Here is a 27,705-nt window from a genome sequence, read left to right on the forward strand (position 1 = left end):
TAGCTTTACAATTTGTGGCAAAAAAGGAAATATCGATACATTTACAATTTGTTGCAAAAAAGAAAAAGGAAATACAAAGTCTACTCCAACAACCAAGTACATATATATGCACAAGCTGCTCAACTTCACAGGACATACGAACACCATGTGAAGCCCAAAAGGGAGGCGCTCACTACGGATGATGGGGACTGGAACCACCAAACATTCGGCTAATGATCCTCATCTCAGGAGGGTCAGCTGGGTGCCACAAATTTTGCAGTACGGCCAGAAGCCTGCAATGAAGCATCGAGGTCAGGAAAAGCAAGCAACATGAAAGAATTCTGAGCAGAGATAATCGCTTTGGATCACAGCAAGAATTCTCCCATCCCTCCAAATGTTGCGCAATTCTAATTTGCTATTAAAGATTTCAAAGAGAATGGGCATCATTTGGCAACAAAGCTAGGCAGCCATTTTTTCAGGCCTCATGTGACAGGAAACTGGTACACCTATACTCTCTTTCTATCCTCAACTCAACTATATGAAATCCCTTGCTGCTACATTATGACGTGTTAGCAGACCTAGCAAGGAGGGCATAGATGATCAATCAAGTTGGCTATCATTCTTGTTAATACTACCCTGAGTAGCTTGTTCCTATAAGGTAGTGTGGCAACATGTGAGCAGGAATGACGGGAACCATAATTTCTTCATAAGAGACAACAGCAACAACACCAATGTCTTTTAGTCCCAATATATTGACCTCAAAATCCTCTACTTAGGGTAAGCTGCATATCATTCACCTAACCACTCTTCCCTGCAGTTTTTTTCAGAAGTATAACTAAAAGATGTACAAGGGAGTCTGCTGCTTCCTGCTGGTTTCACATGCCTCTTGTTTCTTTTGAGCAAAAGCTGTCTACTGTTGCTGCTGTCACAGCATAAATCGAAACTGTGCCGGACAAAAAATATACATGCACATTGCACAGACATAATGTACTTTTTTTTTTGGAAAAACACAAACACAATATACTCGCATAGGGTAAATGTATGTAATCCTATAATGGTGCGTTTATAGGATACTGCTAAAAATCAGATCATGAAAAATCAACTGTTTACAAAAATGGTACTGCTTATTTGTTTGTTTATTTATTTATTACAATCCATGCAAATTTTACTGGGACAAAAAATACTGCTATTGTAGTAAAAGCTAAAATAAGTACAATCAAATTTTCAGAGAAAAATACCAGTAGTGTGTGCTTCAGCACAGTTGCTGTGCAGATATTATTCTCACATTCACGGGATATCATCAGGCGGACATGTGGAACAGCTTTCCAGCTCTCTCCCAGAGCAGGCTTAACAGCTCCATTGCCAGCAGAAACCATATGATTGGTTACCTGGACATAATGCAAGAGTAAGTCAATGAATGAATATAAGAACACCTTTATGTTCAATTTTGTAGTGTTTGCCGGAAGTAAATCTTTTATAAAGGTCTGATTAATTTCAATTTGTAAAATCAATTGTTCAAGAAATTTAAATAATTTTAAATATCGTGCTTTCGATATTTGGGATCGATGCTACAGAGAGATGGAGATATTGATGAGGATGTTAGTCATAGAATCAAAGCGGGATGGATGAAGTGGCGCCAAGCATCTGGCGTCCTTTGTGACAAGAAGGTACCTCAGAAGTTAAAAGGCAAGTTTTATAGAACGGCGATTAGACCGGCAATGTTGTATGGTGCGGAATGTTGGCATACAAAAAGACGGCACATCCAACAATTAAGTGTTGCAGAAATGCGCATGTTGCGTTGGATTTGTGGGCATACAAGGATGGATCGAGTTCGAAATGATGATATACGAGATAGGCTAGGGATAGCACCAATTAAAGAAAAGCTTATCCAACACCGGCTGAGATGGTTTGGACATGTCCAACAGAGACCGCCAGAGGCACCAGTGCATAGTGGTATCCTAAAGCACGACGGTAATATGAGGAGAGGCAGGGGCCGGCCGAAGTTGACATGAGAAGAAACAATTAGAAGAGACTTGAAAGACTGGAGTATACCTAGAGATTTGTCCTTGGATAAGAGTGCTTGGAAAGCCGCGATTCACGTGCTAGAATCATGAATAATGGTTTTTGTTGGGTTTCAACTCTAGCCTACCCCAACTTGCTTGGGATTAAAAGGCTTTGTTGATGTTGATGTTGATGCCTACAGGATGCCAAGCAATAATAAGGTAGTGTTCGGTATTCATTTAGTCACACAACATGTAAGTGACGATGCATCCTAAACAGGTTAAACGTTCTCTGCACATGTTGTTGACCCTTTCTTCGAGATCATCCATACATTTTATTACAAGAAAATAGATTTATCATGATTCATGAAGACTAAGGAAGTCGAGTATCTTCTCTCGCTGGCCATAATTACTGAGGTTGGAGATGGAGCCAATACTCTCTTCTGGAAAGACAAATGGCTGGCTGGAAGAAGCATCCAGGATTCGGCTCCTAATCTGTATTCTTTAGTGCCAAAAAGAAAAGCAAACAGACGCAAGGTGGTGGATGCCCTGGTTGATGAGAAGTGAGTAGCAGACATTCAGGGGGAAATTTCTTTGGAAGCCTTGTGGGAATACTTGGATCTTTGGGATACTTTGACAGAGGTGGAGTTACAGGATGGAGCCTCGGATAAGCACATTTGGAGACTTTCTAGCTCAGGTGTTTACACAGCCAAATCTGCATATGATGCACTTTTTGAGGGCGCCATCAGCTTCGCTCCCTATGAGCGCATTTGGAAATCTTGGGCACCCCCTAAGTGTTGTTTCTTTATGTGGCTGGCTGCTCACAACCGTTGCTGGACAGCAGACCGGCTTGCTAGGAGAGGCCTCACCCATCCGGACCGATGTCTGCTTTGCGATCAGGAGGAGGAGAACATTCAACACCTGCTCATAGGCTGTGTGTTTGCAAGAAAATTCTGGTTTGAACTTGTTAGAGTATATTAGGGATATCTCTATATTAGGTAGATTAGGATTGTATCCATATCCTACCAGATCTGTAGGAGAGGCTTCTTGCTCTCCAAGTCATGTACCCCTATATATTCAGCCTCAAGACTCAGGCTAATACAATCCATCAATTACGCATCTCTATTCTCTCCTACATGGTATCACGAGATTAGAGTTTGAGATCCTAGGCTAATCTTTCGCTGCCCCTCTCGCACCCCACCCTCCGCGCGCCGCCGGACGTCCTCCACGACGCACCTCCAAAGCGCCCCCTCGACGGCCTCCTAGCGCGCCCCCGGGAGGTCGCCCATGACCTCCGCCGGGGGCAGCGCCCCTCTCCGCGGCGGATCAGTTTAATCCGCCGCCAGATCGCATCAAGCAGCAGCAGATTGGGAAGTACCTCGTCATCCGCAGGGAATCATCGACGACACCACCGTCTCGCGCTGCTGTGGTGGCAGTCGCGGCCTCCTGCAGCACCCGCCTCCGACCCGTGCTGCCGTGGTGGCAGCAAGGGCTGCCGAGTGCTGCTTACGCTCGTCGCCGACGAACCCCCCTGGCGGCGTCCAGCTTCACCTCGTCCCTCCGCCGTCGGGCACCGCTGCCTCGCCGTCCGCCCTGGCGGGATCCGACGCCGGGCGCCGCCGCCTCCTGGCGGGATCCACCACTGGCCGCAGCCGCCTCTGGGCGGGGTCCACCGCCGCTCCACAGATCCAGGCGGGGATCCACCCGATCCGGCGGGATCCGTCACCGCGCCGAGCGGGAACCGCCTCGGTGTGGCTCCGCCCCGCCTTGCCTTCGCCCCCGGACCGGATCCGCCCCGCTCCTCCACATCGCCGCACGCTCAGCCCTTTTCTTTGTCTTCTCCCTCTCTCCCATGGCCTTCTTGACCGTGGACGTGAGAGGTGGCAAGAGATAAAAGGATGAGGGGTTCTGCTACGTGCATCCGAGGTGCATCCGAGGTACTACACAAGCTGCTGTTGTATCAATTTTTCTTTTGCCCGATCAGAGATCGGGATTACGTCGCCAACCGCCCGTCGACTTCGCGCCTCTACCTCGACGACGGCGTCGACGTCACCGGCCTCTTCTTCCTCTCCGACCCTACGGCATGGCGAGATGGCCGGCACCCTAGGGGGCGCTCGTTTGCGCCGCCGCCTACATCGCCGCCTCGTCCGTACGTCGACCTTCGCCGGCTCGTCGTCGCCTTCACCAATCGGGACGCCTTCACCGACTTCGCCCACCGTCGTCTCGCCTCACGCTACTCGGTCTGATCAGCCGATGTGCGTGATCCACCCGGCTTCCGTGACGTCCGTCCTCGTCGAGCGCGCCCTTCACCGAGCACGGAGGGCTGTCGCTGCGTCGCCTCTTCGGGCAGCAGTGGCGTCACCCCGTGGTCTTCTCCGCCATTGCTTCCTCACCGTCGTCGACCACGCCCCCGACCTCATCGTGGACTCGTCGCTGCGCGCCCCGCACATGGTCTTTGTCAAGCTGTACGAGTTCTTCGCCGTCTCTTTCGAGCGCCGCCGTCGCGTCAATCGGATCATTCGGCCTTGTGCTGGAAAATCTGGGTTCCCCTCCTCGCTTCGTCTAGCACAACCACGTCGCCAGCGTCGCCATCTCGTCCCCGACTACTTCGTCTACTCCAGCAACAGCAGGCGTTGGCATCTTCTACCTCGCCTTTTTCTGCGCCTGCGACTTCCATGGAGGCCTTCTCTGCTGGTCCCCCTCGGTGACGGCATCTGGTTGTGCATCCTCCCTTGCACGTCCGGTATTGGCAACACCGATGCGTGCCCATCGTCCCCGATGCGTTCCCGAGCCTGGCAAACTCGGGCATGTGTCGCCCGATGGCCTGACTGCTTCGACTTCGGCATCGCTCCCTCTACGACTGCCTCGACGCGTCGCCATCTTCGTCTCCGGCGTCTTCTCCATTACGCCACCACCATGGCGCCTCCTCGTGCGCCCGCGGCTTCATGTGCGGCTACCTTGTCTTCGGCAACCTCGACATAACTACGTCGACCACGGCTACTCTACGTACGACATCATCGACCATGGCCACTCATCCTCACCTCGGCTACCTCGACATCGGCACAAAGGGCTATCATCTGTTTGAGCAACCTTGTGGTTTTCCACTCCAGCCACAGCATCTGCGGCGCACTGACCGTTGTGGCTGCGGGGGGATGTCAGTTTATCGACTTCTCTCCAGTCTCACCGTCTGCGACGCTCCCGCTGTGACTGCGGGGGGATGTTAGAGTATATTAGGGATATCTCTATATTAGGTAGATTAGGATTGTATCCATATCCTACCAGATCTGTAGGAGAGGCTTCTTGCTCTCCAAGTCATGTACCCCTATATATTCAGCCTCAAGGCTCAGGCTAATACAATCCATCAATTACGCATCTCTATTCTCTCCTACAAAACTCCTACAGATTGTTGGACTTGCAGCTCTTGCTCCACAGCCTGATGTTACTTCCTTTGATGACTGGTGGGACAAGGCAGCTTTGACGGTCGATGGAGATACAAGAAAGGGCCTGAACTCCCTCATAATTCCTTGGTGCTTGGACCATCTGGAAACTTAGAAATGATTGTGTGTTCAATGGTGCTGCCCCTAGCATTCCTGTGGCTCTTGCCCGTGCTAGGGAGGAAGCCCATTTGTGGAGTTTAGCTGGTGCTAAGGGGCTGCCCTTACACACAACTAGTGCCTTAGTGCCTTAGTGGGTGGTGTGGTCAGGTCCTCCTTGAAAAGCACAGGTGATTAAGTTCTTGCAGGGATAGAGTGTGGTGTGTGTTCGGGTCTATGTATGACTCTCTTCTTCTATTAATACAATGATACGCAGCTCTCCTGCGTGTTCGAGAAAAAAAATGATTCATGAAGACCGAATAACAAAAAATCTTTACATTGCACCATCCTTTGGAGGAATTGGAGGCTCAGAGCTCCCAAATAAATATTACTCCCTCTGTTCCAAATTATAGGTTGTTTTGGCTTTTCTTAGTATTTACTATGTATCTAGGCATACACACATCTAGATGCATAGCAAAGACTATCTATCTAGAAAAGCCAAAACGACCTATAATTTGGAATGGAGGGAGTAGGAGCTAAAAACTAGTTCAGATCAGGGAAAGGGGAGTAGAGAAACAAGAGCATTACTGTTACATCACATAATATTTCGTGCATTATAAAATGATATAACTAGCCTACCCCAACTTGCTTGGGAAAAAAGGCTATGTTGTTGTTGTTGTTGTTGTTGTTGTATTATAAAATGATATAAACGATCATATTCTTTTTTGGATGCATCAAATCTGGGTATTAGGTAATGTCAAACTGTTTAAGCAATGGTTGGTATGGAGTAGCTACATACTTTTCAAAACTGACCAAGGCCATCTATTTTTTTGTGGCTTCATGCATATCCAGAATGAGAACTCAAGGAAACAAGGTAAACTGTTTTCTTGTTAGATCTATGAAAATGTTGAGCATTTAATGAAATTTCATGTCAAATCATTTATTGAAACAAATTAATAGAAGCAGAGAACCTCGTAATAGATTACAGTGGTTGCTCAAAATCAAAAGGTTGAGATGTCCTACCATTCTCTATTTGTGTATTACTTATAAAAAGTTAGGTGGTCCTGAAGTCAATGAGCAAAGTCTTTCTTCTCTGATAAAATAATACTCAATAATCTTTAACATGCAAATTCAGGGCTCTACTATTCAGCATCATTGTCATGATAATCACGGCAATATTACAGTTTCTGATTTTCTCCAAGCATGCAAGTGGTACTACAAGAACAAAAATTGCATAGTTTGCAGAACCAACTGGATAAAGAAGTTGAATACATGTATTAGCCCAAATTCGAGCCAAAGAGGGGTTGAATCTAGGTCATGAGGTATTCAGCTCATTAATAAGAAGAAAAACACCAAAATTCGAGACAGAGGGTTTGAATCTAGGTGGAGGCAAACACCAAGTGGGCTAGATTTGGTTCCTCAGCATGATATTTTATAAACATAGTTCCAAATATGTTCATTCCAGAGCATACAATTAGCAGTCCATGAACATTTACCAAAAACTAGAGTCGGTAAAAGATTACCAGAACAGACAGGTTATGCTCATCTGCTAACTTCTTTAGAATCATTGCCACTGATATCATCATTGACCGCCCTGTTAGTTTATCAATACAGGTTCAGAGGAAAGAATTAAAAACTACAGTTCAAGAATTAATAATGCCTTCCTTTTTTTTTCCTCAATCCGGCAGGAGAACTGCCCGTATTATATTAAGAAATAACACAAACCTTATAGGAAGAAATGAAATAAAAGGATTTTCACCAAGGGAAATTCAATTTATGGCTAGTTCTAAAAAAAAAGCTGAATGATAAACATGTGTTATTAAGTTTATAACTAGATTTATAAGCCATCTTGTATAAACTGCTGAGTACACCAAATTGATTCAGTTCCTACCTCTAATTTGTCTCAAACCTCCCAGCATTCAAGATTATAGTCCCTACTGTATAGCTGGAGTGCTAAGTGAAGCTTATGCTATGCCAAAGGAAAACAAATAAACAAATTATTGACAAAGCTGTGGAAGTACCTTGTGGATACTTGCCTCCAATGATGGGAGCAAGTAAGGATGATATTGAGTCAATGATAAGCAAACAAACTTTGCTACCACCATTGTTTACCTATTAAGCATGTGCCATGTAAGAGGTACTGACATGAAATCTGAAGTCATATCAAAGACTTTGTTTAACTTGCCTTGCAATTTAGCAGAGATACTTCAAGTTGATGTAGTACTTCAAACAAAGCAAATATATCAAACACAGACTCACAGATGATGCTTTTCATGACACTCTTGAGCCTTGCATCCTTTGTCTGCAATTCAAAACCTAGTAACTATAGATCATAAGATATATATACAACACATGGTAAAACTTTTGCTAACTAACTGCGGGAACAACTTTCTACCTACACCATAAGAAATGAAATAATTATGAAAACCCACTGGATGACAAAAGGAAAGAGCAGGCAAGAAATATGGTTGATTAGCTACCTCTTTGACCAAATAGGTCAGAGATTCCATAAATTATAGTAGCAATGCGACTAGGAGAGAAGGAGTTACTAGTATCCAAGTACATAACCAACCCCATCTGCTTGGCTGCAATATTTGAAGCAGAATGTAGACAGACCTGCAATGGTGTACATGGAATGGACAATCTAAGTGGTAAACATAACTGCATAGGTATCTTGAGTGTAGAAATGATAACTTACTTCCTCACCTGTGTTTTACCAGAAGATGACGGTCCAGTAATCTCTGTTAGCTGACCTTGGCGCAGACCACCTCCAAGAAGTGTGTCAATGCTGGCAGGGAAGGTCCATATAAATCATTATAGAGCCCAACCACCAAATAAAGCAATGTAACTTTGTTGCATCCGATCAATAAATCATCCAGACAGGGATCTAAAATGGTAAGTAAGTGATGAATAGAGGGCATGATTATGTTTAAAATAGGACTACCCTTCAAGTCCAGTAGGGAGGAAATGCTTTTTTTCGTTGACGTCCTTGAGCAATTCCATCCCATTCCAAAATCGCCCACACCAATCTTCGGTGGAAAGCTGATCTTGATTCATCATCTCACTATCCTGTATACCATCATATCATCCTCTGAGATGTGTAAGGTCCAGATAGTCTATCCAGGACAAATGCCATGAATATAATAGGATCAAATAGAGGCACATCAGCACATGGTGATTCTGTGGTACAAAGGTCCCTCACTACCCTAATCTTTTTGTAAAACTCTCACTACCCTAATGACTATGTGCCCTCGCCTCTGTTGGTTGGGAGTTGCCGCCTTTCATGGTTACTTACGACCAGGCTATACGATTTGAGATGAATGTTCCATTACTGTATCTGTTAATATTCAGGAGAACAGCATTAGCATGTATTTAAATGTAAGTATGTAACCATCGATTCTTTCCCCCAAACATTAATGTGAATCAGTCCCCCCAACGTAAAACGAATTGGCCGACCCAATCATCTGTTGAATAACTTCTACGAAATATAGCGACACGTGCGCGCAATGTCATGTATAGCGTGCAACGTCATGTGCAGCGCGTGGAATCAGCAGGACCCGGAGTAGAAGAATGCGGACCTCGTGATCTTGTGGTGCGTTGCGGCGCTTGAGGCCGCAGCCGGATGTGGTGGCTCCTTCTCCGCTTCTGCCACGAGTCGCCGACATCGCCGCCGCCGCCGCCTGCCGGGCAGTTGCTGCCTTGCCGCTTGCCGGTGTCGACCGCAGATCGGTCGCAATTAGGTTTGCCCTAGCGTGGGCCACGATTTCATTATTCGATATGGGCCTCTTTTGGTCGTCCAGCCCAGTCCAAAGTTAAGACTCGACTTGCTCGACACGGCCTGCAAGCTCCACGGACCCGGAGGGGAGAAACCGGAAAAGGCCATCGAGCGCAGCGGGAGAAGAGGATTTCCTGCCACGGGCAGCGGCGGCGGCGACGTAGGGGAGCGTCGGAGCGAGCCCCTTGGGCGGCGGCCACTGGAGCGTCTGGAAGAGGAGTTGAGGAGGATCCAGCAGTGGCACCGCGTGCTCGGTCTCTGGGCTCCAGCTCGAGGTGAGGAACTTCACCATCTTCCCCGTGCTCGTAGAGCTCTGTACCAGTACCACCATACCCTTGCCACTGCGTATGGGCCATAGAAGCTGATAGGGTTAGGGTTGTCTGTATGTCGAAAAAGTTAATTCACTTCCTGGAATCTCAAGTCTGACTCAGTGACTCCAATAGGTCAATAAGATTAAATCAATGCCTGCATTTTAGGGGCCAAGTCTTCTTTTTGTGGCTTATGTTTATTGTTTTGTTGGATCTTACGACTTGCTTTAGTTTCTTCAAGAGCACAGCTGGTAAAAATGTCCTGATTTTTTATGCCGCTTGCTGCTCACTTGTTGGAACAATGGAAGGAGTTCTATGCATTTTTTCTTTACTAGAACTAGGATCAAATTCGTTTCCTAGGATCCAAACATGCCATATTCGATAATGATCGCCCAGTTGTTCATTCTCCGCAATTGCTAAGCTCATTCGATTCAAACTTTGCTAACTTCAAGGTATTTTCATTTATTTTCTAACAGGGAATGTTAAACTACTTGTGACAAATATATTATTAGTGCTTTTACATGCAATTCTGAACTTCAAAGTGTCCTACATTCAGGGAAAAATTGGATCTGTACCAATAAAAGGTGCAAACTTTAGAAAAATACCATTGGAAGTTTGAACTGTAGGAAAGTATCATCAAAAGAATGCTCTGTTATAGCCTTTTAGCATGTCTGTTAACTCCACGTTACTTCCCCTCATTCTAGCAACATAACCGCTACACCCACTAAATAAAATAAAATAAAAACATAACAGCTACACTGGAGCCCCATTTCCACCTGCATTTGCCCCATGTTTACACCACCATAGCAGGATATAACAAGACATATTAAACAAAATTTGAATAGGATATAACACACCTTCTTAGCAAGGTATATATCACAACTTTCAGCATAATATTGACACAAATTTCAGCAGTACATAATAGAGTTCACACACTCTTCACAGTATGGCATAACAAAGATACCAGCAACCATAGTTGCACAAATTGTTCACACAAAAGAGCATAGCTCAAAGATCTAAGATTGCTAATTTGTCTACTCAATTATGAGCCTACAATTGATCCCTCAGGGTGCGTGCGTGCGACCTGGGTGCGTACATGTGTTTGCTTTTGGCCAGGGGTGTGTCCTGCGTGCGTGCGTGAGTTTGGTCAGGGGTGAGTTTTTGTTTTCTTTTTTTAATCAGCAGCTAACGGAGCACCTTTCCATTTAACGTCAATGCTAAAAACCAATAACAGAGGAACCTTTCCATGCTGCAATTCTAAAATTCAATCTTTTGATGGTATTTTTCTTAAGTTTGCATCTTTTTAATGATACAGATCCATTTTCCCTACGTTCAGTGCATGACTTCGCATGGTCATTGAAATATGTTATTGTGCTCTGTGTGTGCTCTATCTGGTATTTGTTTAAGCCTAAAAGGAACTAGGAAGTTCAATCTGCATAGTGCATAGTATGAAACTTGATGTTTGAATGTGACCATACTTGATGGAAACACAACGTTCATATCCATTGTTTATGTGCACGCAGTTTGAAAGACAACTTGAGTTGTAGCCTGCAATGGCAACTCCCAACAGAGATAGCAACATGCAGCAGCTAGTCCCTATAGCACCACCAGGAAAGGCTTCTGGCAGTGACACTGGGAAGGAGCTGGTTGTGGTTGATCCTGCAGGAAAGGGCTCAGGAGGAGTAAAACTGCGAGAGGATGAGGAGGACCTGGAGGTGAAGCTCAGGCGTATCATGGAGAATGTCCCTGTTCGTGTCAGTAACACATCAGGGTCATCTGCTGGATCTGGCTCAGGTGATTTCCACCAGGTACTCTCCCTCCCTGCTTTCCTCTGTTTGTGCATGAACCAGTGTGGACATCTTGCTAAAATTTATGTTTGATTGATGTAAATTTTGCTTGGTTTTTGTGAACTTTTGGGTTACAGTAATCACATCATGATCTATTGTAGTCACAAAAAGATTTATTTGTCAATTACCATGTGAAAAGATTGATTATATATTGTTCGAAAATATTCTGGTATTTTTTTGTTTTTTCCTGAAAATTATCTTATTAAGCTAATTAATATTTTCCTTGTGCTGCGTTAAATTTTGGCAACCACTTTAGCACGGAAGCATGGTTTTTAAAGCGTCGCCTAGGCGATGCCTAGGCATCCGAGCGGAAAAAAAAGCTGGGCGTCGGCGTCGCCTATCCATTCCTCGCCTTGGCCGGCGTTCCAGTGCCGCGCCACCCGGGGAGGGAGCTGCGCCGCTGCCGCCTGTCCTTCCTCCCCCTCCTCCTCCTCTTCCGGTCTTGCATCGGGCGGAGGCAGGGGCTGGCGGCGGAGGAAGCAGAGGCAGGCAGCGGAGGAGGCGGGCAGCGGAGGAGGCAGGGGTGGGCGGCGACGGAGGAGGCAGAGGCGGAGGAGGGCAGCGGCAGCGGCTGAGGAGGAGGAGGGCAGGTAGCGGCGGCGGCGGCGGCGACGCGGTCGGAGGAGAGGCAGCGGAGGCGGGATCTAAGGAGAGACAGAAGAGGCGGCAGGATGGGGGATGGGAGGGAGAGACCGAGAGAGGCACATGCGGCTACTGGTAGGGTTGCGATAAGGTGGAGGGGGGAGATGGGTTCAACTGGGTTGGGCTGACTTGATGGGCCTGTTTTGCACCTCTAGGCCCAGTGATTCTCTATTTTTCCTTTTCTTTTACAGTTAAATGTATGTGTTTTAGAGGTAAATGAATGTGTTTTACAAGCAAATAAGGCGTCGCCTCGCCTCACGCCTTATCGCCTAGGCGTCCGAGCGGTGGCGCATCGCCTCGCCTTACTGCTTTAAAAACCTTGCACGGAAGACTTACAGTAGCTAGCTTATACTGCTGGGAAGCTATAAAAGTACTGATGTTTTACATGGCTATACTCAATATAGCAAGACTTCTTTTGGTTTCTTTGATACTAAATAATGTTTTACATGGCTGTAAATATTATAATAAAAAAGAGAGAATGACTTCTGTTGACCCATTGCAACTCATACAGTCATACTATCTCTAACTGCAATTTTGAGTGAAAATAGTCTATTGGAATGGAAACCTTGTTTTGTACAACTAGATGTTGGTGTTAAAGTAGTATAGATTATATGTTTGATATGTATGTTCAAAAAGAAAGGATGTCATAATTCTTGAATCACAGTTTTTCAGTACCAAAAATTACTTAAGAAACAATATCTAAGCTAATATCACAAGCTAATTGATCCATGTATGTGTTGACTCTCTGTTTACATGATTGGCATAAATGACCGGACTACTAAAGCATATCCATTGAATGCAAACCTGCTATGAATGCATTTTTGATGGAGCATGTTTTGGCAGCTTCATTCAACATGAAACCTTGGCATGTTCCTATATGAATAAACTCACTGCTTGGTAGCTACAAGTATTCTAGATAGGTAGTTGGGACTGGATGAGTAGTCTGGGGGCATCATTCTGATGTTCTACCTTGTAATAAAATTCTTACTTTTATCTGGAAAAGAAGTCTTGCTTCGTTATCAAATATATACATATGTAGATCTTTTTACCATTAAATGACAATTTTATCAAACAAAGTTTTTTTACTCTTTCATTCAAATGAATTCCAAGGAATATTGTACAGCTTTGTAATACTTTCTCTTATCTAAAATTTGAGACATAAACACTTCTACAAGGTGACACATGGACTAGCAATTCCTAAAACATATGCCTTCTCAAACACCAAGAATCCATATGACAAATACTTTCAAGATGGATATAGTAATATGCTAATATCAATCTTATGTTACCAATCTATGTGAGGTTTCATATATTAAATTATTAATGGTCCAAGATAAAAAAGGCTTGATCAGCAAGAATCTAAAAAATGACTTGCATTATCTGAGGGAGTATGTGGAAAGAATAGTATTTTAGCAGAGATATCTTGTAACTAGTAAGCTAGGAAAATGGGGTGACTAATTCTTTTCCTGTTTAGAACTATTCTCTGGCATTTTTCTGCTGCTTAGAACTGAATTGCTATTTGAGCTCTCGTTCTGGAGTATGCTTTTATTTCAGGTTCAACTTTAGTTGGGACTTTCCTGTTAGATGTTGAATGATGTGTGATATGTACATGTGCATGTTGTGTGCTTGGAATCATAGTGGCTGATCATGGAGAATATGAGACAAGGCCAAAGGCACCTGCACTTGGTGGCGGAATGGTAGATGATAGAATTTGTGTTTCTTGATGCTAATGAGTGATGACTGCGTAGCGTATATGGCACCCTAACGGTGGCAACTAACTAAAACCAATGCAATGAGTTGATGAGATAGGATTATGAAGCCAATAACTATTTCTAATTGACTTTGGGTATGTCCAGAGGTGTTATCAACTTATCATAAAGATTTTCTGGACAACACATAAGCTTAGGAACTACTTAAGGTTTTTTTTAAAAAAAAGTCACTGGGGGGTGAGGGTCCCCACCTGAATAATTTTCGACTAATACCTGATTAGGGCACGACCCTAGAGATACAAGCGGGGAATTAGAGAAGATGACACAACAGTACAATGAGTACACACAAGGAGTAAGAAAGATATAACTCGTGAACAATTCAAAGACAAGCCATGACACAAGAAGAAAGATGGCCACAAATCGCTGATAAGCACCACCACCGAGCAACATACTTTCCGAATACGTCGTACCCATTGCACCCCCCCCCCCCCATCAGGATCTAGGATGCCGACTAGGGGGGGTGAATAGGCGGTTTTAACTAAAATCACAAACATTAAAAAAACTGATTAGTAACAAGAGAGAGCACCTATATCTAACAAGGCCTATCACTAGTTAGGGTTTTGCAACCTAGGGTGACAAGAGGCAATTCAATAACTTGAAATGTAAAAAAGCTCAAAATAAATTGCAGAATTGAAATGAGCAAAGAAATAACCGAGCTTGACACAAGACATTTTTCTCGTGGTGTTGATGACTTGCCAGTCAGGCGGTCACCCCTAATCCACGTTGACGTGGATTCAAAGAATCAACTGCTCCTCTATAAGGACTTCTCTTGATCTTGAACCGGCATGAATCAATGAACTTCTCCAAACCTCGATTCCACTAGAGTTCCTCTTCACCACTCCGGCAAGGTCAACACAAGAACCTCTCACAACCAAATCGGTGCACCTCCACAATCTTCTTGAAGGGCTCCACGAAATTACCTTCTCCAAGCCGTCTAGGGAGCGGCAACTCCCAAGTGTAACAAGTCGATGACGCTTGCTTGAAAATTCCCTAGTTCCACAAAGCTCAAACTCTTGATGCAATGCACTAGGATGCTCTCACACTCACAAGAATGCAATCCCTAAGCAAAGAGTGAGAGACAGAGGAGGCTTGCTCAAATACGTCAAGGAAGCTTTCAAATGTGCCAAGAGACCTCACCCATGGCCAGACATGAGGTATATATAGGCCTCCTCTCGAAATCTAATTGTTACACTAAATTCCCATGAAAACAGGGCTTCTGCGAACTGTCCGCCTCAGAGAAACCAGACAGTCCGCCGTTCAAAACCAACGGCAATGAGTGCAATAAATGTGTGTCTGAGTCGACCGTTAGAGCTCATAGGGCGGACCGCACTCATAGGGCAGACCGTCTGTTGTACACAAACTCTAAGCACCAGAACGAAAAATGTATCTCACTAAACTAGAAGTGACTTGCGGACGGTCCGCACCCTAGGGGCGTACCATCCGCAATACAAACTTTGTTGCCCACCAGAACGAACATTGGTTCTGTCCAAGTCCTCAGGTTGGTGGACTGTCTGCTCCGAAGGGCTGGACCGTCCGCCCTTCACTTTTTAGCGCCACTTAGAAAACACAAGTTTCTGTCCAAACTTTTAAAGAGGTGGCGTACCGTCCGCCCCCTAGGGTTGGACTGTCCACACAGTCAGCTCTCATTTTGAATAACAATTAGCCATTTTTCAAGCTTAGTTAACCCTTATGCATGCAGTGCAATTGTTTGAGCAAAATAACACTATAGAATCGTCAAGCAAAGGCACAAGGACTCCTCTTGATAGTACGGCTATTTATCCTATTAATCCGGTCATTTTCTCATCTAATCACCTTATGACCGGCAAAAATAGAAAAGCCCTATCATATACATTTGCCTTGTGCTTTTCCTTTGAACATCATCTTCAAGTTTTCATCATGACATTTATATAAGCACTTTTTCTCTTGGACCAACCTATACTCATTTCTTCTCAATAAAATTGTTAGTCCAATAATGTTTCATTAATTACCAAAACTCGAATTAGGGGCCTAGATGCCTCCCCCCTCGTAACTATGCCGCCCTATTGCCGCTCTCCATTTGAGGGACCACCCAACGGAAAAGGGACTAAGAGTGGCGAAGGATGTGCAAGACAAAGCTCACCCGGCTACGATGATCTCCCTTGAAACTGATAAACTGGTGACGACATTTGACAGCACATCCGCGTTCCACGTACGGCCATCCAATGCTGTCCAAGGGGAGGAATCCTTGAAGGGGAATGGCGGAAGCGGTGGAAACACCACCCGACATTTGATTTGAAGGCACCATCAACAAGGAGAGCGCCGATGAAGCAGAGGTCTCAGAGAGTGGCGCTCGCCGAACAACGATAGCAACTGGTGGCTAGTGCCACCATCACCATGAAGAGTAAGGAGGAAGAATAAGGCACAGAATAAACAGGGTGCACAACCAGCCGTCTATAGATGTCTTCATAGACGATGCCTAAAGTAGGGTGCAACATCAGCGATGCCACCGCTGTTCATTTGGAAGAAGTGAAGCAAGATTTTTCACATGGAGATCTCAAGGTTGCGGGAAAGGGAAGGAGCCTGACGATGCTATCAAGAAGGTTAGCGACGCGGCCGCCTGGAGAAACAGGCAAGGCTTTTGCCAAGGGGCTCCCTTATCCCACAGCGAGCACCAGCACCTTCGCCCATCTGCGCTGGGCAGGAGCGTGAGCATGACCCTTGGCCTCGACAACCGCCGGTTTTGGCAGCTCGATAAGGTGAGTTGCTGGTGTAGCCAACCTACTTGGGGCCGCATCCGTCGGACATGAACCCTCCATCCTATCAGGGGTTGTCGAGGGGTGGGACGATCGCATGCCAACGCCAACGCTCGTCACCTGTTGCTGGCCTAGGCGGCGCACGGCCATCGCCACCCCCCTCCCTCCGTCGATTTGAGCCCGAGGGAGCAACAACACACCGGCCGAAGCTGGCAGCCACCGCTGATTCGGCATGGGAGCACCCGAATCCATCTGAGTAGACGCCACGCCGAGATGCCGTCGTCCCCTATTGGCGCCGATAGCTCCACCCGCCTTCTCAAGCTTCACCACAGGCCGTGCCACATCAGCCTCGATCCACCCTAGGGAGATCAGGACTCTGTATTGAGTGAGGATGGCACCATGCCGGCCAATTTGCACCTTGGAACTGTAGGAAACAGAAAAGCAAGAGAAAGAAGAGAAGGGGGATATGTGAGCAGCACCGACTTCGGCACTGCCGTGGGCTGCTGCTCGCCGTTCGACGACCGGAGATGGGCGGCTGCCGGAGGCTTTGGCCAGCGGAGGGAGTCGCCCTTGGCGTCGGCTACGAGCGACGCGGAGGGCCCTGAGGGAGTTTTTTCTTTCGATTCCTTAATTTTCCCCTGGAACTACTTAAGAGTTAAGAAGTGATCCCCTCCAATAGGCTGTAGCTTAACCTTTTCTTTATTCAGTCCAACAAGATCTTTGAGCTGTCTCTTCAGTTATCCCTAGCTGACACCACAAATTGCCAAGAAACAGTCGTTTGGCTAAGAGACAACCTGTATTCTCTCTTGTTGACTTCTCTCTGATTCTGCTGATATGGAAAAGCTAAGAGATGCCTTGTGCATGCCCTTCCCTTAAGCGAGCCAAGAGTTACTTTGACGCACCCTGCAATGTGCAAACAGGCAGCATGCTGCTACCACACAGGAAAGCATAGGAGTTAGCTAGTACTGCTCATTAATTGATATAGGCAATTCTTAGTACAGTGAAAATTGTTGTTGCCGCTCTACTAAAATGGCTGTATTTCTGGTGTTATTGTAATCAACATTAGTATAATTCTTAGTATGGTGTATTGACAATCTTCTTCAGCTGGCTGTGACAGAACCGCCTAAATTAAACCGGCTTAAGTGTGCTAACTATCATCTTAATAGTTAATCAAGTTACCACGCACTTAAAACGGTGTAATCCGGTCGTCTGTCGGGTTAAGAATCGAAAAACACTGGAAGTCTCGCACGAAGACGAGCACGGATGATTACAAACAGACAAAAGTTCTCAAAGTTAATTTGTAATGCGGGGTTTTACAAACAAGTTTACGTAAAATATCAGAGTTCAAAATGCAGCGGAAATTTAAATAGATGTTTAGTTTAGAAAAACAACGATAACTACGATGACGTGAGGACGTCACATCGAGTCCACCGATGTAATTCCTGGTTAGCTCCAACCAGCAGCAGTTATCTGAAAACAGGGTGACAACAAACCCTGAGTATACTAATACTCAGCAAGGCTTACCCGACTAAGAGTATACTTAGCCCATTATCTAGACATGCAAGGCTTTTGGGCTAGTGGGTTGGTTTTGCAGAAAAGCATCTAAGAGTGGATCCTTACTTTCAATATTTTAGCTCAAGATTCTATATAGATAAATTATCAGCTAAAATTTGCATAGCTAAAGCAAACATGGTAAATATTGAATATTAATTCAGAATAATCATTTACAAATATCCTTCATGTTCCATTTCATTACTACGATGCGGTGCTGCGATCAAGGTGCTCATATCCGAGAGCGACTGACGGCGAATCGATCCGATTTAACCTTACAAGGTGGACTTAACACACACGTCACATATAGGCCCCGTCGGACCATACGTGGCAACCCTTCACATATGCACACCAAATAGCCGAACTGCCCTGTGACCCGGGACTGCTAGCTCCACCGATACCAACGACGGGTCAGCCATGAGTTTCTATACTAGCTCCACTGGTGAAGACAGTATAAGTCCGCCTACCGGTGCGCATATGGTACTGAGCTTACCAGTTTCAACTGCCTCCTACTCCCGGCATGTGGTTAGTATTGTTCAAACTCGATCAGCAGGGTCAGACAACGGCATGGTCCTCAATCGATACAGGCGGAGGCTCACTTTCCATCCATTCCATATCCATAACCAAATTCGTCTCCGCCCGGTCTCCATTTTTCCTTTCTTTTCTCGATTCATTCTCCAGTAACTTTTCTATAAGTAACAAGGATCTATATCTCGCGAGTGACAGGAATCACTCGACTTCTACCGAATTCCTACTTAGCAAAGCATTTCTAACGGTGCCTATATATTATAGGTACCTAGGGAGAGACATGCATACTAGGATTTCATATAACTCCTAGAAACGTAAATGCACAAATACTTAAATAAACATTGAATACTGAAAATAAGGGTTATGCTCCGGGGCTTGCCTGGGTTTGACACAAAGTCAGTGTTAGTACTAGCAAGGCCTTGGGCCCTTCCGACCTTGGGCCGGGTCTTCAATTGCTCCAGCTGGTCCTTCTATCTTCAGGATACGTCCACCAACGCCATCTTGGGGTTCGGTTCCGTCATCACGTGCTTCATGTCCACGCGTTGTCCATCTAGCGTATCTAAATGAGATGCATCAATGCGGATGTATGAATGCACGGAGGTACAATAGACAATGCATAAAAAAGAGCAAGCAAGACAGACACAAGGTTACGACTGAGCATCCATATGAATGAAGGTCATGAGCTAGCTTTAGCAAACATGCAAACAATATCAAGCTTAAACAAGAGTTGCATGAGCAACACCTATACATATAAGGGAGCTATAACCAAGATAGGTGCTCGCATTCAAACACCACTCACAGCAGTAAGGTTTACATTAAACATGCCATAGGAGCTAAGCCTCCACCTAAGCCATATTTTAATTACTCAAGCAACCTATGTAAGAATTCATTAAACAAATATCCTGTGCATTGCTTGTTTTGTTAAAAGAGAGCATGCACATCTCATTTGAAAGCTCAAACAGAACTAACACAATTGAGCAACATACTAACATGTCATACATGACTTATGATCACCAGAAAACATAGCATCCATCCCCAAATTAATTTATTTAAAGTCTTTCTTAATTTATTTAGGTAATAAGACATAGGCATATATATATGATCATACATGTAAAGTGCACAATAAATTCTACCAAAATCACAGTAGATCACCAATACTCCTAATAGTCTACTGTACAAATTTCACATGCTCAGGTTTTATATTTTATTGATTATAAAAAACACAAATCTTTATTGCACTTAATCGTGTGAGAGCAAGTTAAATGTAAAACTTCATATTTTCTGTAAACACATGGTCATATTATATTTTCTTAGACCAACATAACATCATACAAGGGCAGTGGAATCACATTTTCCATTTTAGCATCTATATTTTATTTATAAAGCATTTAAAACTATTTATAAAGCACTATCCAAGTTAAATCAATAACTCAGTCATACATGCATCAATAATTCTGAAATTTTTACTACAGAACATACATCACATGAAAAGCCTACCATAAAATTTTCACATCATTTGAAGCACTATGACTGCAGTTATGAAAAAGACAAACAACACTAGCATTAAAACCTTAACAAGCATAAATCTATTTTCACAGAAAAAACTTTCAACTAACACTCATCATATTATGATTCCACTGCATAGATCTACTTACAAGGATTCCAAAACATCTTAATTTGCTATTTTATGATTTTTCTACTATTTACTATGCATTTTCAAAGTTTCAAGCGATTTGGTCCCTAAAACACTATTCCTATGAGTCTATGACATTGCAGAAAACCCCCCGCACTTGTCTCAATTGTTGCACGAGGTCCCCACGCGAACTTGGTGCACATGAGGCGCTCAGGAGCTCGGTTTTTGGCAAGGGAAGGCCATGCCGGCTGCAGGGGTGTGGTAGGGAAGCACAAGGGGCTCACCTAGGGCCGGTTTGATGCAAGGGCCGGGGTCGGAGGTGGTCGGGATGGCGCCGGCGGCGGAGCAGTGGTTGAGGTGGTGCTGCAGGTCGGTCTCCGACGAGGGGGCAGCCGATGCAGGTCGGGGAAGGGGTCAAGGAGGATGAGGGCGATGTGGGGGAGCGCACCATGGTCTCGAATCGGCGGGGAAACAGCCGGAGTGGCGGGTCGATGGTCAGGCCGAAGCTTCTGCAGGCTCCAATGGTGGTCCAGCCGTGCGAGGCCGATTCCGGTAGGGAAAGGTGCTGGGGAGGTCGAGGGAGGCGCGGCCGGCTCATCTGGGCCTTGAATCGGGTGGAGAACTGACCGGAGGGAGGGGATCGACCTTGGGGCGGAGCTTCGGGAGAAGGTTCCATGGCGACCGATGGTGGAGGGGTCGATTCCGGCCGGCAAGTGGCTGGAACCGCTCGGGGAAGCGGCGGAGAAGGCGCGGGATGGGGTTGGGGAGGCCCTCGCGAGAAGGATCGGAGGGGGTGCGGCCGGGGATGGGTGGGGCGGTGGAGGGCCGGCGAGCTCGGCGTCGTGGCGTGCGAGCGAGCGTGGCGCCGTGGACAACTTGATCACGAAAGCGAGCTGGCGGTTCGGGAGACTTCAGAAGAGAGTGAGCCAAAGAATATCTAGACCCATGAACAGTGCACGATTAGTACTAATGATCATGTTAAGCTCTCAATTAATCCTAATTAAGGTAATTAGTGCATGGGGTGTTACACTGGTGATCATGGTTAATTTTATTTTTGTTTGAAGTGTCAGCTGTGTCAATTAGTTTTATAGATTCCAAGTGACATACTGTGTGCACTAAAAGAAATGGTGCCACGGCAAAACCCTTGTTAATTCAGCAATCATAAATAAGAATTTTTTGGCCCAAAATCTGTCTCATTGCTCCCCTCAAGCTATAGGTTTGAATTGCAACTTTCACCTGGAAATATTTTGTGTTACTGGATGTTGTGAGAATGTAGTATATTATGGAGTAACTTGCATCAATTCAAGGCATTTTTTCTTGGATGCCACATCTTGTTTCTTGTTTCACATAACACTTCAAAGTTTCTGAAAATCATTAGTTCTTTATCTGGTTCACTTGATCCCAGGATTCCCAGAACGGGATAAGTCTCTTTCTCTTTAGGGCTTGTTCGGTTAATCCCCTCCACAATGGGATTGGGAGGGATTGTAGGGGATTGAGGGGGATTTTGACTTGTCGGGGATTGAATCCCTCCCGACCCCCTCCAATCCCCTCCAAACCGAACAGGCCCTTGGGGGATATTGAGGTGTTTCCCCACCCCTAAGTCCTAAGTTATGTATCAGGACATGTCAGATGGACATGGGATTGGCAAATCTTTAAACTTGTGGTCATATCATGCGCTTATGATTCCTTTGCTTTCATGTATTCTGAACCACCTTTTTATTGAATTTTGTAATATGATTTTTGAGTCATATTCCTGTTTAGAAATCATGCAACGAGTGATTTGAGGCTTGAGAATCAGTACGGAAATGGTCTGATCTAGCATTCTTCCTTTTACAGTATCGGCAAATGAGGAGGAGAGAGCAGGATCGGCTTGCACGAATGGATGCTGACTACCAAAAGAGGAAAGAGATGGCTGAGTTTGAACTGCAGAGGGAGGAGAGGCTTAAAGCAGCTGAGGAGCGGACGGCCAAAAAGCGCCTGAAACGCCAAAAGAAGAAGCAGCGGAAGAAAGAGAAGCGAACTAAAACTGGTAATGGTGGTGAAGAGCCTAACAGAGTGGAGTCTTCTGATGACGATGAAGGTTCGGATGATGATGATGGCAAGTCTAAGCAATGACACGCCAATTGCATTTGAAGGTGCTTTTTAGACTGTCACTGTAGCTTTGACGGAGGGCTACTTGCTTGTTGAAGAAGGATGCCTGTGCGTTCCTCCCTGGTTGATCGTGGGCAATGAACTAACATCTGGTTTGGCCGTTGTAATAGGCTGAGTCAAGAGGATATGTATAACATTTAGAGCTGAGATGGAGAGCACTAGAAAGTTTTCTGTTAGTATTCCTCATTCGGGGAACTGCCTTGCATCAGTACCTTTTGATCAGCTATTAACATTTTAATCGGAGATGGAAAGCACTAGAGAGTTTCCACTTAGTGTTCCTCGTCCAGAGTTGCCTTGCATCAGTTCCTTTCATCATCTCCATGTATGCTTCTTTCATGTTATTTGTATCACTTCCTGTTTTGCTTCATTGGTTTCTTAAAAGCTTGTAAAAATATATCTTCTTTTTTCCTGGAATGTAATTCCATCTGCTGAAGTTTTGTTCCTCTTGGATGTTAAGTTTATGGAGAGAGCTTCATTTCTGTGATATTTTTGGACATTTCGTCAAGTACAAACTTGATGTTCGATTTTTTACAAACTGAAATTCATCACAAATTCGGTACAGAGCTTTTAAACCTTTTCACAGTGATGAAAACTATTTGTCACCGAAGCTACAATTTCCACTAGTGGACCAGTGACGTCTACCAATTTTGAAGGTACAAACACGATATACATTGGTTTAGTAAAAAATTGAAGTGCTCAATACATGGATTATATTTGAGACTCGACACTCATGCTTGCTCAATCCTTCTGTCGATCAATCCCATAATAAATCTCGCAAAGGATGCTCAAGAGGGGAGAGCAAGGATACGAGGTTTTAGTGCTTAGCAGAGACCTATGCAGAGTAAGGTGAAGAATTATATAGTAGTCGTCATCACAAAACTAGCAGTTGGTTGAGGTTTTCTGGAATCCTCGCAAAAAATTGTGGAAACTTCACAACTCCTTTTGTTAACCCAGTTCCACAAAAATATAGAGATTTCTTAACTCGTGGAAATTCCACATAAATCTATGAAAGCCCCGTGAAACCTATTCTGCAAAAAAAAAGATCACAAAGTTAGATATATACCATCGTTATCTCACTGACACGTGGGGTTCACATGAGTCAATGACATATGGATCCGATGGTATATATCTAACTTTTGAATCTTTTAATGGTACAAATCTAATTTTTCCAAAAAATTGAATTCCTAGTGCTCGTGCTTGTACATTGGTGTGTTTTGAGGGGTTGTTAGGTCTTCTTGAACACTTATTCATCGCAAATTAAATTAACAAATTTGGTATCCCTTGATAATACGGCTTACTAAAATAAAGATTGAAATTAGTAGCTGCTAGTGTACACATCGCATTTCATTTCTTTTCGACCTCCTAGCATTATTATACGTGCTCCGGTGCGCGAGGGATTGTCACGACTCACAAGGAAACACCAATACTTCCTTAATCATCCAAGCGTCAAGACGTCCAATAATGGTTGTGCGACCTAAAATCATCACCTTAGTTCAATCCTAGGTGCTATATATGGTTGTCATGATCACATCCCACCATCTCGTTGAGATGTTTTCATCATTGCATATATACTCGATCAAAAGCACAATCATTAGTTTTAGTACATATTTGAAAGAGAACTATTCAGTTCTAATTAATATGTAAACGATGGCGAATTTAAGGTATTTGATATTAATTAACAACATATTAAAACTTATAGATGACTACATATACACACTAGCTTAAAGCTGAAAAGAAATTTTGAATGAATTAATAGTTTCTCAACTATAAATTGGCAAACTCAATAGCATATATAACTTGTATAAAGAAGATGGCCGCCGGTGTATCTCTCTTCGAGCATTTACAAGAGACATTTTATATCTTCTATAATTTATAAAAATACAGATTTTGTTGAAAATTTATCCTCCAACAACCTTTTTAATTGAATATCCAAATATAGATATTCTCTATCCCGGATTTCATGCTAGCCAAAGATAGAGAGTAAGAATAGCTCTCTAGACTACACAAAAGATATAGAAAAGCTGTTGAAAAATACAAAGATATATAAAATGATTTTACTCAAATAACTCTCTAGATGACGATTTAAAGAGTAAATTTTAGAATAGCTCTAGAAGATGCTCTTATAGAGCTTAAGAAAGGTGTTCACACATAAACATAATGAACGGAAAAGATAGAAGCTTTGCGTACGTCCTGTCACCACTCACCACTCACCACGCATGTGTGTTCCCCTTCGTGAGCATCTCTTTCAGCATCTACATCAGTCGATCTGTTCCAGAGGGGTCCTTCACAGGTTTTGGAATTAATAATGCTCCAGAGTCCAGAGCGAGAGTGCGGTGGAGATAGTTGATGAGCGATACGATGGATTAGACATCTGAAAGGGAGATCCCGATCGGACGGCTCGACGAGTGAATGAGAGAACACCAAGCCACCAAGGTGACTGACGCAATGCCACACCTTCAGCGATGACGAACCCACAGGAACATCACCACCGCAGTCCGCATGCTTGAGCATGATGGTGAGGTCAAGAAGAGATAGAGGTACAAATATATTCAAGTAATTATTATAAATGGTAATCTAATCTGTGCTGAATTGATCTAGTCTAACTGTTCCTCTGCGAAGTTTTTTTCCTCGGGCGCAACTATAATCGCCAAAGACAATGAAAGCGCCATCCATCGCCTGAAGGCCCACACAGCACATCAGCGCCCTTCTTCTTCCTCACCTCCACGCCACCGTCCTCCGCCCCCGCGCCGCCCGCCCACCAACCACCACCGGCGCATCCCCCGCCCTCCCCTAACCTCTCGAGTGCCACGCCCCTGCCCGGGACCTAGCCCGGCCACCTCACCGCTCGCCCACACACCACCGCCCAACGTCTGTCGATGCCCCCCCCCACCATCTTCCCTTCTAAGGGCGGCAGCCATTGGAGCTCCCAGATCTGGCAACCCCCGAAACCCTAACGTCGCAACCAGCCTCAACCACCATCCCAGCCGGCGGCGACCTCGCCGCCGGCCGCTCCCCTCACCTCCCGCCCCCAACCCCCAAACTCTAACCCCTAACCGTAATCGGCGGCAAGCAGCGACGGCGCAAGAAGCGCGAGCTCTTCAAACGATGGATCGAGTTTTATCGCGCACGCGATATATAGCCATCGCGTTTTTCCTCGCATCATTGTTGCACCCCAGCAACGTGTTTGCTAGGGATGGCAATTGCACCCGCGGATTTTAGACCCCACGGGGGCGGGTGCGGGTCCGATATTCCACCCGTGGGTGCACACCCACACCCGCATATTGCGGGTGCGGGTGCGGGTGTAGGTGTGGGTTTGAGATTCCACCTGCGGGTGGACCCGCACCCGTCCGCAAACAAAGAAACCCCAGCTCAGCGTGCTTAGATAAGGCTCAGTTCAACTATCCTAACAATAAAATGAGCACAAAAACTTATGGATTTGTTATTAGTTTGTCCTTGTTACTTTGAACTTATGTATTTGTCATTTGTTTGCCCTTATTACTTATAGAAATGTGATGTTTGACTATTTAAATTGACGAATTTGTGCATTTTTATTATATCCGTTGTCATACCCGCCCGAAACCCGCGGTCTACCCGCGGGCGGGTTTTTTCCAACCCCACGGGTTTGCCTGCGGACGGATTTTCGCCAAACCCGCACCCGCATCCGCGGGTGCCATCCCTAGTGTTTGCTCAATTAGAGCGGTGGACTATGAGCACGCTGGCCAGCGGCCAAGGTTAAGACTGCTGGAATTTTTAGTGGGCTTAGCCTATTAACGATTTCAGAAATTCTAATAAATCTCAAAGGTCTATGTGTTCAAGAGAAATGGTGCAAGTTTAGTCCCACCTTACTAATGGAGAAGTGGGATGACCAAGATAAATATGGAGTACACCTCCGACTCTCCGAGCTACATGATGGAGCAGCTAAGAAAAACACCATATGCATGCGCACGCCTCTCTAGGGCGCTCCTGCTGTTGCGTTGCTATTCGTAGCCTTTTTCTCAGTTGGGAGGCAGCCGATGGAGGTTTGAACTTTTCCGCCCCCTGCTATCTTTTGTCAAGAGATCATTCAGGTTGGAACTTTTCCGCTCCCTCCAACCTTTTTTAAAGAGATCATTCTCACAGTATATAATAATCTAACCCGCACATCTATCTATATTATAAAGATTCTAAACAACTAAAAGTCACATCCACCTAGAAAATTCACACCCACCCTTCACGGTGTCACCACCTATCGGGAAGGTAGACATTGAAAGTGTGGTTATGAGGGAAAAAAACCACTCTTGCTAAAATGTTTTCATAATTTGTCTCTACTTTTTTCACCAGACTTTTTATATACCCACCCACCTATACTCAGAATACTTTCCTTGTTTAGCTCCGAGACCCTCCAAAACGATTCCATGTTTTGCTCCACGTCCGTTCAAAATTGTTTCCATATAGCCCGTGCATTCTTTGACTCAAACCTTCCCTTCCATAGCAACGATGTCATCTCTTCGCTCGACGATGCCGGCACTTCGTTAGGTTACGCCGTCATGCTCGTCCTTTGCAGCCACCGTCCCGCGCGGCCGCCGTCGCGAGCGCCGCCCGGCCACCGTTGCTATCGTCTGCAGCGCTGATCGAGCGCACGGTGTGGGACACACTTATGGCCATCATTGACCAGCGATTGGACGCCGCCAGGGAGAGGCCCGTGGCTACGGCACTAACCTGCTAGTCCTCGTGCTCCAGACTGTTGACACAGAATCGCGCCAACACACTCGAATGCGCTAGAATGCGCGAGAGATCGTTAAAACGATATGAACCAACGAAACCCTGGCAGACCGGTGTGGAGCAGAGCGTCGCATAGACCTAGGAACGCAAGCTCGGGAGGGACTCCGTCGGAGCTCACGCAGCTAGAGTTGCCCTGAGGTCGGCAAGGCCACTCAGAACGCCTTCGAACGTCGCCGGGACACGAGAAGAACAACAAATTAGGGTTTGAGAGAAACAAAAAAGTAGATGTAAATTGTATTGATTCGATTGGGAATACTTCAATCGGCCTTAGACTTTATATTTATAGGCCGGGGAAGTCGTACCCCTTTCCAAGTCGGTTTATATAAAAATTTACAAAATAAAACGAAGCTTACTCGGATTACAGGACAGACCGGTCTGAACGGTCGGCCTCTAGACCTGCCAATTTTGCCCGTCAATAGAGGCCAACGCCGGCGGCGGCAAGAGGATGATAAGCATGGATGAGATCATTGATGAGTGCATTGTGCAAGCCATTTTC

At 45.2% G+C, this 27,705-nt stretch overlaps 2 protein-coding genes across 3 annotated transcripts; one reads left to right on the forward strand and one right to left on the reverse strand.

The window, feature by feature from the left end:
• On the reverse strand, positions 1–9,281 carry LOC120660080 (DNA repair protein RAD51 homolog 4-like). Of its 2 annotated transcripts, XM_039938422.1 has the most exons (9): positions 9,091–9,281; positions 8,457–8,581; positions 8,219–8,300; positions 7,993–8,128; positions 7,698–7,828; positions 7,534–7,624; positions 7,036–7,106; positions 1,218–1,367; positions 1–272 (listed from the first exon to the last, which is right to left on the reverse strand). In XM_039938422.1, exons 1-9 carry the CDS (start codon positions 9,175–9,177, stop codon positions 234–236), a joined length of 912 nt encoding a protein of 303 aa, XP_039794356.1. In that variant the 5' UTR covers positions 9,178–9,281; the 3' UTR covers positions 1–233. The 2 variants fall into 2 exon arrangements, with proteins under 2 accessions (XP_039794356.1, XP_039794357.1); XM_039938423.1 differs by lacking the exon at positions 7,993–8,128 and having other exon boundaries at positions 7,698–7,814.
• Positions 9,282–9,366: 85 nt separating this feature from the next.
• On the forward strand, positions 9,367–22,720 carry LOC120660081 (PRKR-interacting protein 1). The gene is made up of 3 exons (XM_039938424.1): positions 9,367–9,562; positions 11,119–11,403; positions 22,134–22,720. The coding sequence occupies exons 2-3, from the start codon at positions 11,149–11,151 to the stop codon at positions 22,410–22,412; spliced, it is 534 nt and encodes a 177-aa protein (XP_039794358.1). The 5' UTR covers positions 9,367–9,562; positions 11,119–11,148; the 3' UTR covers positions 22,413–22,720.
• The last annotated feature ends 4,985 nt before the right edge of the window (positions 22,721–27,705 follow it).

The sequence above is a fragment of the Panicum virgatum genome, chromosome 2N, assembly GCF_016808335.1.
Source record: "Panicum virgatum strain AP13 chromosome 2N, P.virgatum_v5, whole genome shotgun sequence".
NCBI classification, from domain to species: domain Eukaryota; kingdom Viridiplantae; phylum Streptophyta; class Magnoliopsida; order Poales; family Poaceae; genus Panicum; species Panicum virgatum.

Bases quoted from the DNA above. Each gene is read 5' to 3' on its own strand.
- LOC120660081 (XM_039938424.1), top strand. From the start codon at position 11,149: ATGGCAACTCCCAACAGAGATAGCAACATGCAGCAGCTAGTCCCTATA. The intron at 11,404-22,133 runs GTACTCTCCCTC...TTCCTTTTACAG, and splicing joins GCTCAGGTGATTTCCACCAG to TATCGGCAAATGAGGAGGAG.
- LOC120660080 (XM_039938422.1), bottom strand. From the start codon at position 9,177: ATGTCGGCGACTCGTGGCAGAAGCGGAGAAGGAGCCACCACATCCGGC. The intron at 8,301-8,456 runs GTAGTCCTATTT...CTTCCCTGCCAG, and splicing joins CTCCCTACTGGACTTGAAGG to CATTGACACACTTCTTGGAG. The intron at 7,829-7,992 runs GTAGCTAATCAA...TATAGTTACTAG, and splicing joins TGACCTATTTGGTCAAAGAG to GTTTTGAATTGCAGACAAAG.